Consider the following 18,526-nt stretch of genomic DNA (forward strand, 5'->3'; position numbering starts at 1 on the left):
CATTGTTAGAATCATATATGGTGACAAAAGGCAATTTTCTCCAAAAAAAATACTCTGAGTTTCAGCTGGACCTCTTTTCGAAGAAATGAATTATAGTGTAATAGTTTAAGTGCTTAAAGTGTTGTCAAGTAATATAATTAACCTTAAAAGTAATTCGACTAGACGCCAAATGGCAACATGTCGAGCCAATTGGAAAAGCCTTTGACACAGACATAATGCTCTGCCATGCAATTGCAACAGTTACTCAGAATAACATTGTGATGAACAATTAGCGGATAATTATTTTTGCATGGTAAAGATACAGCCAGGCCGAGGTTCAGGCCGGCTTGATGGACAGACAAACGCAAATACGTGAAACTTGCGCAACTTCGCCTAAAAATGGTGAACTTCAACACTCACTTTTTTCAAATTCCTTTAATGCATGGTAAAGATACAGCCAGGGCGAGGTTCTGGCCGGCTTGTCGGAAAGACAAACTGACGCACATATGTGAAACAAGCGACACTGTGAACCTCCACGCCAGGTTGTTTCAAAAATCCTATAATGAATGGTCAAGACACAGCCCAGACAAATATCATTTCAACATCTAACCTGTAACCGTGACCTTTGACGTACAGACCTGAGTCTTGTGCACGACACGCCACCTCATCATGGTAAACCTTCATGGCAAGTTATTTGAAAATCCTACAATGCATGGCCAAGATAAAGCCTGGACTGCATTAAGTCCTGACGCATACACACGGACTTCCCATCGAGGCAACTATGTCCCTCTCACTACACACGGGCTCGAAAAAATATATTCAAGATATTCATAAGAAATTACCTTCAACGTCACACATGTATAGCAATGCATGTATTCAGCTCTGTCTGAAATAACTAGAGAGTCATGTCCCTTGACAAACCGAGTAAAATAGAAGAGCTTTGCCATCGGCTCTCTGCTTTGGCATAAAATACAATACAGACATCACAATTATTTAATAACTGTACAATGATAACATCAAATTTCCGCAGTAGTTTGATAATAAACAACAAGCCATATCTTATTTGTTATTAAATTTATTTGCATGAATAATTTATGTTTATTCAATCAAATGATCATCACAATTTGAACACACAACCAATTTTTCTAAAACAAGTATATCCTATCAGCTCGCTTACATGTATAAAGTGGGGAAATATTAGGAGAAGGATAACATACCAAATAACCTTATCCATTTTTAAAACGTAAAACGAAAATGTATCTAAGGTATTACCCAGATATCCAATAATGTAATCCTTTCATGGTAAAATACCTTATAACTCTATACATTCATGGTAAAAACCTAATAACTTTATGTATTCATGGTAAAATACCTAATAACTTCTTGCATTTATAGTAAAATGCCCAATAATCTAAGGTGCCTAAAATCAGCGTATTATAATATATATATATATTCTTTTCTGCATCTATGTTAAAAAACGTAATAACTTTATGTGTTCATGGTAAAATATCTAATAACTTTTTGCATTTATAGTAAAATGCCCAATAATCTAAGGTGCCTAAAATAGGCATATTACTTTTATATATACATCTATATATATATTCTTTTCTGCATTTATGTTAAAATACCCATTACTTTATGCACTTATGGTCAAATACCCAATAATCTTGGATGCCTAAAATCAGCTTATCATTGTTAATCTTGAAGGTCTTCAGAGAACACTAATGACAATTACAAATGAAACAAAATCTATTAAAGTCTCAGATAAAGCATTTTTAATACAAATGTGTGACTATTAATTATACATTAAAGTAATGTGACTCTTAATTATACATTCTGATTCATTGTGCACATTAAATGAAATATACATGTATAATTCCACATATAAACCTTGTGCACACTACCATAGAACTACATAAGTATATATATTTATTCATACATACAAGATTGTATACATGTAAATGATAAATTATATGTATGCTATTATAAAGCTAGCTAATTCCAGTAGCTAATAAACTAATATCAAAGTCCAAAATCAGTTCTATAAAAATATTATCATAATAAATAGACAGCCTATAATTGGCTTTAAATTATCTTAAAAGGAGGGTCTACCATTATCATAGTATTTTTAAACTGACATTTGGGAAGCTACTATAACTTAACCAGTATTCTATGAAGGCATGTTGAATTTATTACATACATTATAATAAATTGTGTCTATCTATAAAGACACCCTTCAAGGTACTTATTCATTTTTTTAAAACATGCATTTATACCATAGCACCTCAATAAATAAATGGCTATCCATTGTAGTCCTGTATGCATCTATTTACAACAAGTGGGTAATTAGGAAATAAAAAATGTTTACAAACTAGTAAAGATTCAATAAAATAAAATATAAAACAAAATAATGTTGAACATTTTTCAATTGCATACAATTTTTGCCTTAGGGCTATTCCAGTTAAACATATGTCCCACCCCAGGACGGCAAAATAAAGAAATTCTGTAGGGGGTAGGTCTTTTTCTTAATTTGCTACTGTAGGGGGTGGTGATAAGTCCAATTTCGCTTCTATAGGGGGGCGTCATTTTCTTTTTTGCTTCTGACCGTATCTGCTCATTTATATTCACTGCCCGATGGTGAAATACCGTGTTTTTTTATCCATATAACATATTTTACCGAACGTCGTGTACAGAATTGGTTTGGATACAAATTTTCGCGATATTACGAGTCGGTTCCGCGGTACCGGAAATCAGAAGAAGTTGCGTCCCTTGACAACAAGATGGCGGAGGCGCCAGAATTTGTAAAGTCGTGGTCGAAGACCAACCTACAACATTGGCTAGAAACCAATAGTTGCGCCGCATGTGTGGATACGTTTCGTGGTAAGTATACCAAATTGACAACAGTTGTCTAGAATTTTATTAGAAATCATAATTTGTACGTATTGCGTAAATGTTATAAATCCGAATGTTTCGTCCCCTTAACATTTCGACCACAAGTTATTTTTAGGTTGTATATAATTACATGGGTGAAAGTTTCTTGCCGTTATCCACCGTTCTTGCCGTTATCGTAAATCGTACATTCTCGGTCAGTTCCGATCTTCTGTCCACATCTTTTTTCAAACATATAGATCTATATAGGAAAAGTTCTGTCAACACAATCTGTTTAGTTTTTCCGTCATTTTTTAATGATTTTTCAAAGTTTCGGAAGTTGCTATAAATAACTATAGAATGACTGAATAACAGAGAATTTTTTAACCAGAAACGGAGAATGGTGTCTTGCGGACTGTCAATAATGTATATCATTATATGTCTAGTGAATTTGTAGAGGCATATATGCTTAGGATTTAAACAATAAAGCGAACATCAGAATTTGCATGATCTAATCAGAAGACTGGGATAACAGGTAACAGAGTTTTATTGTCTATCTAACTGGGAAAAGGTGGTATTTCTGAACACGGGCACTAGCCAATTATGAGTCAGAAATACTAGACCAAGCCTTTTCTATTTCTGTCTTGTCCAACTCCTATTTAAAAGTCATGCAACAGTATTATATAAATCAAATTGGCTCTGTCCTATGGGGAAGTGCTGCCGATTTTTTTTGTACTTGTGGACTTTGTTGCATTAATACAAGATTTTGTTTTTCATCCATGCGGTTTCCCATGGCTATTTCGGGCTTTTCAGTTTCAAACACTTTCACCCATGTATTAAATGATGAGAATTCACTCTCTTTTTTTGTGAACTTTGAAAAAAATGTTCTGTAAATACTGCTATTGAATTGTGAAAATGATATATTACAGCTGCAGGAGTAGCTTGTACTTGAGCGATCCCCAATCAATGGTAAACATAGAATAGTGGTGGCTATAGTATAGTCCCCAAATAATGGCATTTTGATTTCATTATGTTGCACTTTGGGGATCGTTCAATTATAGGTGTTCCCAATTGGAGAATCAAAGGTAATAAACTGGTGTGGTGAATCTTTATAGAATAGATCCGTATTAATGTATCTTTGTACATAGATGCTAGATTAACTTGCAAAGGCTCAATACTAATATAAACATTTATTATATGCCTCTCTCTGATATCGGGTATTTTCCTTTGTATTCCTAGAGTGGAATACGGAACCTTGTATTCCACTGAGTGGAATCCGATTCCATATTCCACTGTAGCTCTCGTCGAATAGCAACCATTGACGTCGTTAAGTAAACAATGACGTCAAAACGTCAACTGTTATTCATTGCGGAATTAACAACAATCGTTTTTGTTCTTTGTTTACAGTGGCAACGTCACGTATCATGTTAGAATCTATGTTACTGTGTGAATTTAACCCTTAGACACAGAATAGAGGCATATAATAAACAGATTACCAACGGAGGGTGGGATACGAATCGTTGTATCGGACTCTCGGCGTACTTGGAGGAAACACCCGATCACAATCGCGGCAAGCCGCTCGTGCGATCTGGTGTTTCCGCAAAGTACGTCTCGAGTCCGATATAACAATTCGTATCCCACCGTCCGTTGGTAATCTGTATTTATAATATGAAAGCTGAACTGAAAACAAGTCAATCAATTAAAGGAGCTGTCAGACTTGGGCCAGCATGCCATACTTTTTTTCAGTACTAGCTCCACATGGATACACTACATTATGGGACTCTGATTTTCGGAAAATGCCACCGGTCCCGGACCAAGATTTTGCAATTGGCGACCGGTCAGACACGATTTATGACCGGTCCCAGACGTATACAGCGTGCCCATTGGCTGCTCGAAGTTCATTTGGCGCGCGCCATGTCTGTTGACCTAGTTATAATAATTAACTTATTGGGTGCAGATGTGATCTTATATGAAACCTATTCGAGCAAAGATTTGAAAATCTCTGGGTGATGATTGGCTTAGAAACTAGGGTGAGCTATAAGGTCCTATATAGCTCACCTGATCAAAGAGTTACAAAAGAGTAATTGCAAATAATCTTTGCATATAGACGTATAAAAAAATAAACTTCTCAAGGGGGTCCGAATTTGCTCAGAAAATATTCTAAAGGGGGTTCTTTTCTCATCAAATAAACTTCTGAAGGGGGATGGTCCATTTTGAAAGTGCCTTCCTGGGGTGGGACATATGTTTTACTGGAATAGCCCTTACATCCTTTATGTTAATGTTTTTTTCACAACTCAATCTGGCTGTGCTGATAAGCACAGAACATCAAACTAAAATCTCTTACATATGCTATTAAATAAATGTTATTGCAATGCATAAAAGAATAGAACAATCTACTCTTGTTAAATGGTCTCATATCAATATCATATGTATACATGTAATACAAAAGTAAAAATGGTTTTGTCAAAGAAAAAAGGGTATAATTTTAGAATTTCGACATTTGAGTGTCCAAAGAAATCATCACAAAATTGAAAATTATCAGTTGTTTTCAACTTTTTATGCAATCGTTTCTTAGATATGTTTTGAACTTCTACATTCTCCACTCAAACCATTAACATGTAAAAAAATAAGGAAGTGTGGAAAATAAACTTTTTTTTACAATTTTCCACCTAAAAACAAATTTCCAAGCATTGGCTTCCCTATTTGCTCAGACATAGATTATACTAATCTCTTTATGATTAATTGTGAAGAAAGTTTCATGTTGATTTAAATCACTATGGAAACTATTCCCAGTACTGGTTCTCTTTGACATGAGACGAGAATCCAACCTACAACCTTTTTGGTGAGAGGCAGTCATCAAAACAACTAGACCTCTCCCATTCTCATTCGGACAAAGAAGGATGATGTTTCCCAATAAATAAAACTGAGTTGTCATATTCCCACTATGTACAACCTTTTTTTCTACCATTCTTTCATAATTTTCGTATAAGGCACAAAGTCCCTTTCTCATTCTCTATCAACATAAATCAGTCAATTTCTTTTTTAAAGCTGCACTCTCATGGATTGCGGTTTTTCTTATATATACTGTCAGCTGATTTTCACATCAATTTCTTCAATTTAGTCATATAAGATAACTCAGAATAGAATAGAACTCAACTGCTTGCCAAACTGCTGATTTTTTTTTTTTCTTAAACGTTATTATCGCTTTAGTCATAAAACATCAATTTTGGAACGTAAATATGAATGACTGCAATCTGATCTTTTGTCAGCAATCTTAAATAACTGGTTTCCAGAATTCAATGCAAAAATTTACTCATTACAAGACAAAAAATAAAAATTGTTTTAAATAGTAAAATTGTAATAGTACAACTTTAAAATATATTGACTATTTACCATCATGAGAAACTGATATCTGTACTACCACTTATTAGGAGTTTGTGTCTATAAATGAACACATTGATTTTTTATGTTAGTAGAAAGACTAACTATATGTTCAACAAAATCCTAGACTCAAGCTTCAATACATCCTTTGAAAGAGCTGTCGTCACAAGCTATGATGTCACTAATCAAACACAAGCATACAAGTAAATGATATTGATAACATCATAATGGTTTTTGTGGTGTTTTCTTTCACTAAATGAGTACATCACAGCAGTGTTTTCACAAAGTGATGACATCACTGCAGGGTTTTCTCAAAATGATGACATCACAGTCATGTTCATGCAAAGAGATGACATCACAGCAATGTTCTCTCAAAATGATGACATCGAAGTCATGTTAACACAAAGTGATGACATCACAGCAGGGTTTTCTCAAAAGGATAACAGGAAGTGATGACATCATTAGTGTTATGAAAAAGTGATGACATCACAATTATGTTCTCAGAAATTGATGACCTTACAACAGGATTTTCAAAAAAAATGATGAATAAGGTTATTTTCTAATGGTTCTCAAAAGCAACATCACAGATTCATTCCCTAGAAGCAATGACATCATAGCAGGATTTTCAAAATGACTACATCACAAATGTGCTCCGAATATGATGACATCACTGATGATGTCAGTGTTTTGTGTCTTCATCTTCTTCATTGTCATCAGTCATCACTGTCACTAAAGATCCTACTGCTTTCCACACTTGGCCAGCTCTGTTAAACAGTTCCCCAACATTGTTACTTCCTGAAATACAAAGATATCAGTTTTATTTTACTAACAAGATCACCTGCATTTGATAACTAATAATTAAACAAGAGATGTTTGTCAAACATTATGCCCCCCCTGAGCGCCATGTTGTCAGGATTATATGGACAATTGAATGAAATATGCATGGACCGAAATGACAGCTGATTTGTTGCTGTTTTAAGATTATGACCATTAAAGTGTGAGGATAAAGTGTGTTATGACCGTCATGACCTTTGACTCTATGAACTCAAAATCCAGAGTCATCAGCTGGTCACCAGAAACCTAAATGTCAAGTTTGAGGGCCATGGGTGCAGGCATTGTCAAGTTATCACAAGACAAGTTTTTTTTCGTTCAAGGTCACTGTGACCTTGACCTTTGACCCGATGACCCCTTAAATCATAAGGGGTCATCTACAAGTCAGATGCAACTCCAAGTCAAGTTTGAAGGCCATGGGTTCAGGCATTGTTGAGTTATCACTCGGACAACTTTTTACCATTCAAGATCACTGTGACCTTGACCTTTGGCTCTATGAATCCTAAAATCAATAAGGGTGATCTACTGGTCAGGCTTAACATCCATGTCAAGTTTAATGATCATAGGTTTAGGCATTGTTGAGATATCAGTGGGGGAAGATTTGTTAACTTTTTAGCGTTAAAGGTTACTGTGACATTGACCTTGGCCTGATGACCCCCAAAATTGATAGGGGTCATCTACTGGGCAGGCCCAACCTTCATGTCAAGTTTGATGACCATAGGTCCAAGAATTGTCAAGTTTGCTTTCAAGGTCACTGTGACCTTGACCTTTGACCCCTAAAATCAATAGGGGTCATCTACTGGTCAGGCCCAACCTCCATGTCAAGTTTGAGGGCCATGGGTGCAGGCATTGTCGAGTTATCACTCGGACAACCTTTTACCATTCAAGGTCACTGTGACCTTGACCTTTGGCCTGATGACCCCCAAAAACTATAGGGGTCATCTACTGGTCAGGCCCAACCTCCATGTCAAGTTTGAGGGCCATGGGTGCAGGCATTGTTGAGTTATCACTCGGACAAGCTTTAAAATTATTTTACCATTAAAGGTCACTGTGACCTTGACCTTTGACCCGATGACCCCCAAAATCAATAGGGGTCATCTACTGTCCAGTCTCAACTTTTATGTGATGACCATACGTCCAGGAATAGTTGAGTTATCACTCGGACAAGCTTTGGTCTACCGACGGACCGACGGACATACCGACATGCCTGTGCAAAGCAATATACCCCTCTTCTTCGAAGGGGGGCATAAAAAAGATCATAGAAACAGGATCAATAAGCCGTTACACTACAGTTTTCAATAGTGAGAGAATAGGAGAACATGGCCCCTGTAGGACTCAAACCCACAACCTCTTGGGTCAGAAGTAGACACGTTATCAATATACTTCATCAATTGCGCAAAGTTTGTGAAGATTTTAAAGGTCTCAAGGTATAATTGTATAACAATACCTCTGGCTCTGTCGGGATTGTAGGGTGGTAGGTTATTGTCTGATCCCAAAACTGGCCCACTAGTGTCTTCGATACCTGTAACAACAACTTATTGAAATATTTCCATTCCAGTTAAGTTTCCCTTCAGGTAAGTTTATGCTTTTAATTGCAATTAAAGTTCAATGAATTTGGTTGACATGTCCTAAAATGTGTATTTCTCTCGAGTCCTCTGGGAGTACAAGTTAATAATACCAGGGATATGGCCAATAAATATTTTACAAATTAAGTGAAACATACCTCCAGAATGCCCGTTGATTTGTGGGGTTGACTCCAATTGAGGATTAAAAATTCTTGTCCCAGGAATTGGTTCTCGGTTTTCCTGTGGGAGGGATGAGTGAGATGAACTGGGCGTTGTTGGCAGTGACCCGTGGGTTGATGAGGACAGGGAAACACTCTTCTCTCCTGACTGGAAGATAAAAGAGCAATAAAGTAGTGAGAACACAATTCTGGGTTCAAAAGTCTGCTATAATTTGTAGATGTGAGGAGCATTTTCAGCAGCAATTATCACCCGGAACAGTACATTATAGGCAGTGTAAATCCCCAGACATTGGGTAGGGCAGGGCAGACTTACTGTAGTCCATTTCATCCATTTCATGTAATTTTTGTACATTTAGTTATATTCATACCCAGTGAATTCTCTAGTATCATATTTCCCTCTATCATTCACACTATATTTCATCATTTTATCATGCATATATAGAAACAAGCGAAGAAATCTTAAAACGTAATTGAGATAAACAACAATCTAAACTCATATTAAAACATAACACCAAAAATTCTTACCACATCCAGCAGATGTCGCAATCTCTGTAGTTGCCCCTCCAGCTGTCGATTATGGTCTTCCAAAATTCTCATCCGTGCTTCAAGACGTCCCTTGTGTTGTCGAAGCAGTTTGGCTTCAGCAAGCATTTCCGCGTCATGACTCGGAAACTCCCCATCGATTCCTGGAAGGTCCTCGATTTGGCTTTTATTGTTATTGTGTTCTTGTTGCGTTCGTAATCGATCATACTCGGCTTGTAAAGTCCTGGAAAGACAAAAAAACAGCTTGATAAATTATGATTTTTTTGTTAATAATATTTTCTGCTGAAAATGTTCATAAAGCAAAATAAATGTCCCTTGAATTTCAAATATCCCCTGCAACAATGTATGCTACAAATATTACATACCTATTTTTTGTTAATAATACTCTCTGCTTAAAATGTTCAAAGAGCAAAATAAATGTCCCCTGAATTGCAAATATCCCAGGCAACAATGTATGCTACAAATATTACATTATTCATGCAAAAAGCTACAGAAAATAGCTCAGTAGCAAAAAGTTTAAACATAAACCTGGTTTAGTGGCACTGGGCAAACGCCAAAGACATAGAACACAAAATCACAAACAAGAAACATAGAACAGCACAAAACTCTACAAACAGCACAGTGCATACATACTATATATATATATATAAATAATTGGTATGTTTATCAAGAATTGTTAGGTACGGCCTTGGAACGCTCAGTAAAATGTAAATTTACTGGGGGTTTAAACCTGTTTATGTGCACAAACCTCACTCTTATCCCAACAATCCTTAATAAAGATAAAACGCAAAAGGTAAATCTTATCAAAGTATGCATTAACTTAAGGAAACTTATCAATAAAACAAATAATAATAAACGTAAAGGTAAACCCCAAGTACTTCTATGATCAGCGATCCCAACTCTATCTGCAGACTCTATCTACATACCTATTTTCTTCTTCCAAGTCATGAATCATGGCCTCAAGTTCTGATTTCTGGTGAACATCCACCGCCATCATAATCTGCATTGGGCTCTTCAACTGTTAAAGTGGGATAAGGAATCATGTTTAAAAAAGTATTCTATAACTTAAGATACCACTATGTATTGATGGTAAATAAAAGATAGAATTTTTTTTTCTGCCTATAACAATCAATACATACACATGTAAAACGAAGATGAATTTTGAGTGATAAACGTTCAACTACTATTTAGATAATGCATTTATGGTAAATATTAATTACTGATAAAAATATTGTAACTGTGTATTTTATTGTTGAAAATGCAGGAATATTAAATGACTGGTGAGTCCTTAAAGATTTACGGAAATCAACGATCGTCTCATAAGGTAGAAATACCGTGTATTATGCTCTTTTTCTTTCAAATTAAACATGGTATCCTTCATAAGAACCATTGTTTACGATATGACTCACCCTTTTTCCGTAAATTAAAACAATTGTATTAATTGTGGTACTGCTTATTTGGGAGTAAGAGTGCATCTTTAATATGAGTCTTAAATTAGCAAGCAATATTTTTGTCACCAATTTACAATTAACATTTACAGCTTATTTGTCAAGAAACAAGGGATCGTCTTCTTTTTACATTAGAAATGTTCCATAAAATACCCTTTATTGACTTAGTTTGAAGAATCAATTGTGACAAAAACATTGCCTTAGATTTATAAGATTTTACTGTAGCAACTATAATGCGATCCTACTTACAGCATGTTGTGAAGTGTCACCGTTGAGGCTCTGGCAGTACTGGGCAATAAGGTGATGCTCATCATCTCTAAAATTACATGTCAAATGTTATAACATATAGCTACAATGCTTATCAGTATAATTAAATCACAAAATGTGATGATGTCAAATATACCCACCTGTATCATTGTTAAATAGTTATGACAAATAAAGAAAGTGAGGAACATGTTAAAACCATGTGCATGCATGATATATAAGGAAGATTTTCTAAAATTATTTTCAACAATGAACAACTTCAGCTAATTGTATAAAACTTGAATAAGTTGTCCACAGGTTATCTAGTTTTCAAATTTGATCAATATGATTGGTTAGTAACGATTATTGGATAACTTATAATGACCAATCAAAATTTATTTTGGCTAACTTTGACCAAACCCAAAAAAACATCCAGTTTTATACAGTCGGCTGCTGGCTGCTTAAAAATGGCTTTATATTGATCTCAAACAAAGCATAAACAAATTAAGATTGATTCTCCTTTCTCTCATTAACAAACAAAGCGTCACCTACACGTCAGGCGTCTGTGTAGCCTGTTGTTGTTCCACCTCGGCTAGACGGTTTGCATATAGTTCCAGACGAGAGTGCATGTCTTGTGATATACTATGCTGTGGGGATGGGGCGGGGCTGAAAATACAGGAGAATGGCAAGTTTTATAAAAATGCAATAAGACAGCTATAAACATGATGATTCACTAATACCATTTTGGGCATATTTTTGACGCTTGCTCTACATTCATGAGCATTATAAGTGAACATGTGTACGAAGTTTCATGCTAGTAAAACATAAATTGTTTTTTAGCGATGTGCAGTTTTCAAGTTTTTCCACAAATTAGTCTTCTCCCATAACAATAACTCGACTATATTCTTTGAAATGCAGACAAGCTATAAATAGCTCCACTTGTCATACACTTTGTGCGATTTATAATGACATCAATGCATTGCATTTTCCAATAAAATCCTCTTTACCAAATAAAATCCTTAAACCAAACTATATTTGTATATTTATGTGGTTACCCAAGTTTTTTAACCAATGACAGAGCTCATAAATACTTAATTGACGTTTCATATAATATAACTGACGACAATATCTGTAGGAACTTAAAGCTGCACTCTCAGATTGATAGTTTTGACATTATTTTTAGTTTTTGTCTCAGAATCAGATGATTTTGGTATCCATGCCTTCAATACAGGCCTACAAGATATCTCACAATACAGATCTCAATTGCTTGGAAAACTACTAAAAAAACCTTCCTAAAACCATACAATCTTTTAAGTATTTATGGAGGGAGTGCATATCCGCCTTTAACACCAAATCCTGGATCACCCTCATTGATGCAACATTGACTTTTTTCCAATGAATCAATAAAAGAATATTGCACTGAAACGAACTCATCTACAATTTCCACTTAGTTCTTATTTCAACCATCAATCATCAATTATTTACCGATCAGTTTCTAGAAAATCAAATTCTCTTGTTTTAACTACTTTCATCACACAAAATCTATAGGATAGTGATTAATTATTTATCCTGCATCAAACGGTTCCCTTTCCACCATCTGCATCTGTTTTTTTATGGCAAGCCGAAGCCATTATGCTCATACATTTTTGTTTTTCAATCAAGATGTTAAGATATTCCTTAACTTAAGTCGATTTCCTACCATGCTCAAAATCAAATTTAAACAAAAAGAAAGAGAGTAAAAAATTTAACATAAAAAAATTTTACAATTTTTTTTTTAAAACTAAGTTATTTTAGATAGTTATATAAAAATTATAGTTATATAATCATCTAACCATAGGATACCTTTTTCAGGTAAATGGCAAATATTAGGAAATGACTTGGGATGGTTTATCAATACCGGTCATGGACACTGAAAACAATAGTTTTAGGATGGCCTTTATAACAGTGCAATTATTACATTTTGCCAATTATTATCATACATTTGAATTCCCTCTAGCAGACACCAACACCAACATATCTTTCCAATGAGCAATGTTCATAATAACCAGATCAATAAAGCAATTACGGGTCCTAACACAAATAAAAAAGTTCCCCAGGACAGACGTCAACCAACATAACATACTGGTCCCTTAGGGGATCATAAAAATATTGGGTGATGGATTTTGTCTGTCATACTGCCATTATAAGCTTCATCCATTAGTTTCCAAGAATTTGTAGACTCTTACGGTGTAGGTTAGATATTTGTAACATTTAATGCAGTTAGGAACAACATAGGTTAAATGCGGCAGAAAACAGTTCATTATCAAAACTATATGGAGCAGAAATGATGCAAGCAAACTCTTTTCCTAGCCAATCAAGAGCTGTCAATAGCATTAACCTCTAACTATGACCTTGACCTTAAAGGTGAGAATATGAATGCAATAACCATGCTCCTACCGATGCTGCTGTATATTTCTGTGCAGTTGGATAGAAAATCAAATATAAATGAGTATGCTGCATTTGAAAATCGATAGTAACAGTCTAACACTTGGATCCTATTTGGACACCACTAGGGGTTGGATATTTGCTACATATTGTGCAGAGCCAAACTCATCAATGACATTAAACACATAATCAAGAATAAAATGCATTTTCGGGCTTTGTTGGAAAGAGGATTGATATTTCTAAGTGCAAATTCAGCCTGGAATCGGTATACGCAAACATGTCTTATAATCCTAGCTGCTTTGAATATCTTACTGATATAAGATAAAACAATAGTCATATATAAATGATATCAAAACCTTGACTTAAAACATAACTCATACCTATTGATGAGAAATTCTATCCCCATACTGCTGTTAGTGAAATGGTCACACAAAGAACAACCTTCACAGCAGTACATCGAATATTTGTCGCACAATTTAAAGAAACTTCATGTAATAGATTATAAAACTCCACTCCGTATATGACATGTTCCATAACACCACTAAAGTCACTGAACGTTTGTTGCAAAATTCATAGAAACTTCATGTTACAGATTACAAAATTCCACTCTGTATTATGATGACATGATTCGTAACATTACTGAATAGTAACTAAATTTTTGTCACAAAATTGAAACAAAGTTCACATAACAGATGACAAAATTCCTCTGTGTAACTGAGGTTACTGAATATTTCTCACAAAATTTTAACAAACTTCATGTAATAGATAACAAATTCCACAGGTACGTATCCAAAATGTTCCAAATTCCACTATGTACGTGTTACACCACTGAAGTTAATGAATGTTTGTCACATGATTTCAAACCATCTTTTTATCATTGATTCCAATATTCACCTCCAAACACAGTTGTTACATAATAATGGTCTTCAATGCCAATGAGGTAACTAAATATTTATCACAAATTTAAAACCAACATCACGTTAAAGTCTACAATACTTCAGTTCAAAGACAACTGTATAATATTGGATTATGTAAAAGAGTTACGTATTTGTCACAAAATTTTAAACAAACATTACGTTATCGATTACAACATTCCACTCGGGAACACACCATGATCCCAACACTGCTGATGTAATCAAATATCCAATAATCCTCAAACTTGATCGCCTGGATGCATGTTGCATCTGAACATTGGAACTTTCCCATCCCACAATCCAATAAAGTATCTAACTTCAAGTGTATGAAAACTATTAAGAATCACCAATCCAGTAAAGATCAATGTTTGTATATATTATTTAAATTACTCAGCAAACTTGAGTAAAAATAAATGTGAGTCACACAATTTCCATTGATGATTATTAATAATGGCGCAAATATCCAAGGTCCTTAAGATTTACAAATAATCTCATCTAAGGTCTTAAGCTATGAACATTATTCCTAAGATAACATCAAATTGTCTATAATTTCAATTACTCATGCCAAGCATGAACACTTTGAATCCCATTTTTCCAAAGTTAAAATAATGAAACTATTTTAAACATTTTCTTTTAATAGTAATTTCTTAAAGCCAGACTTGAACGTCAATCTTTCTCAACAAAACAAATAAAGTTATGTATCATATTCTCCTTATGAAACTGCGTAACTAAAAAACGTATTGAAGGCAATCCAAAGTTTAAAGAATTCCCTTATAGCGAACACCGAGATGAGTGACTGTACATTTCTCAACACTGCTACAAGAACATGCAGCTGATCCAATAACAGTGTGTATTGATTTTGAATAGCGATTGTTGGGCATGAGATGAAGTAACTGGAATCAGACATGAGATCATGCAAGGTTTCTCGTTTTATAATCCCTCATATCAAAAAATTGCAACTAAGATTCCCTGTAATTCATTCTCAAATCAGTCTGAATGTGTCCCTAATGGTTTTGTGTATGTTTATTAAGTTACCATAGATCCTGAAAAAAACATGGGAGTTAGCCAAAGCACAGGCCCCAATTTCTCGAAGCTTGGCAAGTCCCTTATAACAGGATTAAGATAAAGCTCACTATTTTTGTGTTTCAATAATTAGCGTAATATTACCTTCTTTAAGAGTTTTGATACTTGAGATAGGAATTATCTTTATGATAATTACAATTAACCATTTTACATTCAACAAAAATCAATTAAAGTATGTACATATATCAGCAAATTGAAATAAGCTACTTATAATAAGCCTGTCAAGCTCAAGAAGTTTCGAGAAATTGGGACCAAAAATAATTTGCCCACTAATGCATCGTTCTGAAAACACTAATATTATAATTATCTTACTCTTTGATACCTAAATTTTAGAAAAAATACATTTAATGTAAAAAACAACAACAACACGACAGTTTACATTCAAGAATTTTTTTTTAGGAAACCTATAGTTTATCCACTCAGCCATAGGGCCTCATACCAATCTGATGGATATTTAAACCTTTAATAAATCGATTGGTAGCAAGTGATAATGTCAGCATATATCAACTTTTATTAAAGGGTTCCAACTGTCAGTATCTTAGTTTAAACACTTCACATGATTTGCCAAACTTTATTTAAAATCACTGATTCTGTAAAACTGAAGTACCACGAATATGATACATTTTAAAAATTGCTATAAATGTATTACCTTTCTAAAGCATCACCTTCTAGGACGGTTTGCACTGGGAGATAACCGAGCCGGGGATGTTTCCGGAAACTTCGCTTCGACCTCAGCTTGTTTTTCATGACCTTTGTGAAGTCTCGAATATCTTCACCTGAAGAGGTCTAAAGAAAACAGGATAGGATAAAAATCTATATATATTCATTCATTGGCATTTCATGAAACTATTAAGCTACACATAAAAATCAGTCTTAAACAAGGTGTTTCGCTTTTTCCAGTGTTTGATTCATCTATTATTTTTCACAAAATTGTTCACATTTAAGTTTTAAACTCAAATGTCCTCTGTGTACAGTGCTCAGATAAGTTTTAAACTCAAATGTCCTCTGTGTACAGTGCTCAGATAAGTTTTAAACTCCAATGTCCTCTGTAAACAGTGCTCAGATAAGTTTTAAACTCAAATGTCCTCTGTGTACAGTGCTCAGATAAGTTTTAAACTCAAATGTCCTCTGTGTACAGTGCTCAGATAAGTTTTAAACTCCAATGTCCTCTGTAAACAGTGCTCAGAAAAGTTTAAACTCCAATGTCCTCTGTGTACAGTCCTAAGATAAGTTTTAAACTCCAATGTCCTCTGTGTACAGTACTCAGATAAGTTTTAAACTCAAATGTCCTCTGTGTACAGTGCTCAGATAAGTTTTAAACTCCAATGTCCTCTGTGTACAGTGCTCAGATAAGTTTTAAACTCCATTGTCCTCTGTGTACAGAACTAAGATAAGTTTTAAACTCAAATGTCCTCTAAGTACAGTACTCAGATAAGTTTTAAACTCAAATGTCCTCTGTGTACAGTACTCATAAGTTTTAAACTCAAATGTCCTCTGTAAACAGTACTAAGAAAAGTTTTAAAACTCAAATGTCCTCTGTGGACAGTACTCAGTACTCACAGTTGTGCAGTACTCTTGTATGGGATGTGTGAGCTTGTGATGTTTCGCTTTTCGCCCTGAGAAGAAACAGTTCTGGCACATGTCGAAGTTGAAACATCGTAGACAACGGTACCTGTCATGGAAAGGGAAGGCAATCTTGAATTTGGTTAAGAAAAAAAGAGAGTTATTATTTATCATCTTGGCTTGTAATTCTATGTTTAGTAAACAAAGTACTATGTTCATTGCACATATGTCATGTATATATATATAATCATAAATCAAGACATGTCAAGAGCTAAATAGTGATGTTTTACATAATTATGTAGTTTAAGTTTATACTTATTTATCTAAGCTTGATTCTGACGAAAGCTGATAGCTGATAAAATCACCCTCAATTTAGTGATCATTCAACAAGAAATTTATTATATTTGTAAATGTAGGTTTATAACTGATGAAGTATCATTATTATCAGTTTTAGAAGAATTGTTAAATAATTTTTGTATTGAATGACCATGAATGTTAAGAGGGTTGTTTAGAAAGTTTGCCGATTTTTTTTACAAAATATTTTAATTTTTCAGGAAATGATATCAACATGTGACACTAAATACATCAGATATTTTAGCCGGAAATTTCCAAAGCAAAATATTGTGTTTCCAAAATCATATTTTTTTTTCAAAAATGTTGAGATGGTTTTGACCTGCGTCGAGTATGCATTGATAGAAGTGTAGTCATAGATAATATAAATCTAGATGTTATGTTTGATGAAATACATAATTATTATACTTCCGAAGGGATTGCATTTAACTTCATTTGTACTAATTCTCAAACATTCAGGTATTTTTCTCAACAGCCCTCATATCAACAGTTAAAACCTGTTGGCTCGGTTTTCCACGGACCAACGAAAATACTTCAAGCCTTGCGAATATCAAGCCAAGTGAGAATGTTAGCCTATACAGAGTAAAACAAAATAGGTCATTTACATTCATCCAGTTCCAGCCAACAAGGAAATCAAACCAAGTGATATCGAACCAACAGTGACTGTCTTTGAATAAAAACAATTCTAAAATGCTCTTAATGCTTAAGATTGTCATAATTCTCTCACCTGAGACCTATGATTGGTATTGTTTTACATATATTGCACTTTGCCTGATGTCGGGCGTGTTCAGCCGCTGCCAATCGATGCATGACGGGAACCCAGACGAGAGATTGGGGCTCTTGTCTCAACCAGTCTAAAAACTGGTTCACATTGATTTCCTGTCGACTGTTGGCCTGTAGAACATCAAAATAATTTTCAGAGCATGCCTTTATTAGAAAATGCACAACGCACAACTAAATATCTCATCAAGAGTGATATACTTTTCTCCCACAGCAGATAAGTGGATCCAATTTTTTTTTAATATTTATCCCTTCTAAAAATTCTTTCTTGGTCCAAGGCAAAGATAAAAAAGTGTGCATATGGAACTACTTTTTCTCACTATGCACAAAGGATTTCCGGTGAATGAATACTATATATTATATAACTATATATT

The 18,526-nt window shown here is 34.5% G+C and overlaps 1 protein-coding gene across 1 annotated transcript in view; it reads right to left on the reverse strand.

Annotated features, from left to right (window-relative positions):
* Positions 1 to 1,038: 1,038 nt before the first annotated feature.
* LOC128238547 (dystrophin-like) overlaps positions 1,039 to 18,526 on the reverse strand; it is a 177,955-nt gene continuing 160,467 nt past the window's right edge. Inside the window, exons 63-72 of the mRNA XM_052954580.1 lie at positions 18,100 to 18,266; positions 17,019 to 17,130; positions 16,108 to 16,244; positions 11,590 to 11,703; positions 11,044 to 11,110; positions 10,273 to 10,364; positions 9,329 to 9,569; positions 8,783 to 8,951; positions 8,507 to 8,581; positions 1,039 to 7,023 (exon numbers count right to left, since the gene is read on the reverse strand). Coding sequence (XP_052810540.1) covers positions 6,908 to 7,023; positions 8,507 to 8,581; positions 8,783 to 8,951; positions 9,329 to 9,569; positions 10,273 to 10,364; positions 11,044 to 11,110; positions 11,590 to 11,703; positions 16,108 to 16,244; positions 17,019 to 17,130; positions 18,100 to 18,266 — 1,290 coding nt within the window. The 3' untranslated portion in view covers positions 1,039 to 6,907. The remainder of the gene's footprint in view (positions 7,024 to 8,506; positions 8,582 to 8,782; positions 8,952 to 9,328; positions 9,570 to 10,272; positions 10,365 to 11,043; positions 11,111 to 11,589; positions 11,704 to 16,107; positions 16,245 to 17,018; positions 17,131 to 18,099; positions 18,267 to 18,526) is intronic.

This window comes from Mya arenaria, chromosome 6 (genome assembly GCF_026914265.1).
Source record: "Mya arenaria isolate MELC-2E11 chromosome 6, ASM2691426v1".
In the NCBI taxonomy this organism is placed as follows: domain Eukaryota; kingdom Metazoa; phylum Mollusca; class Bivalvia; order Myida; family Myidae; genus Mya; species Mya arenaria.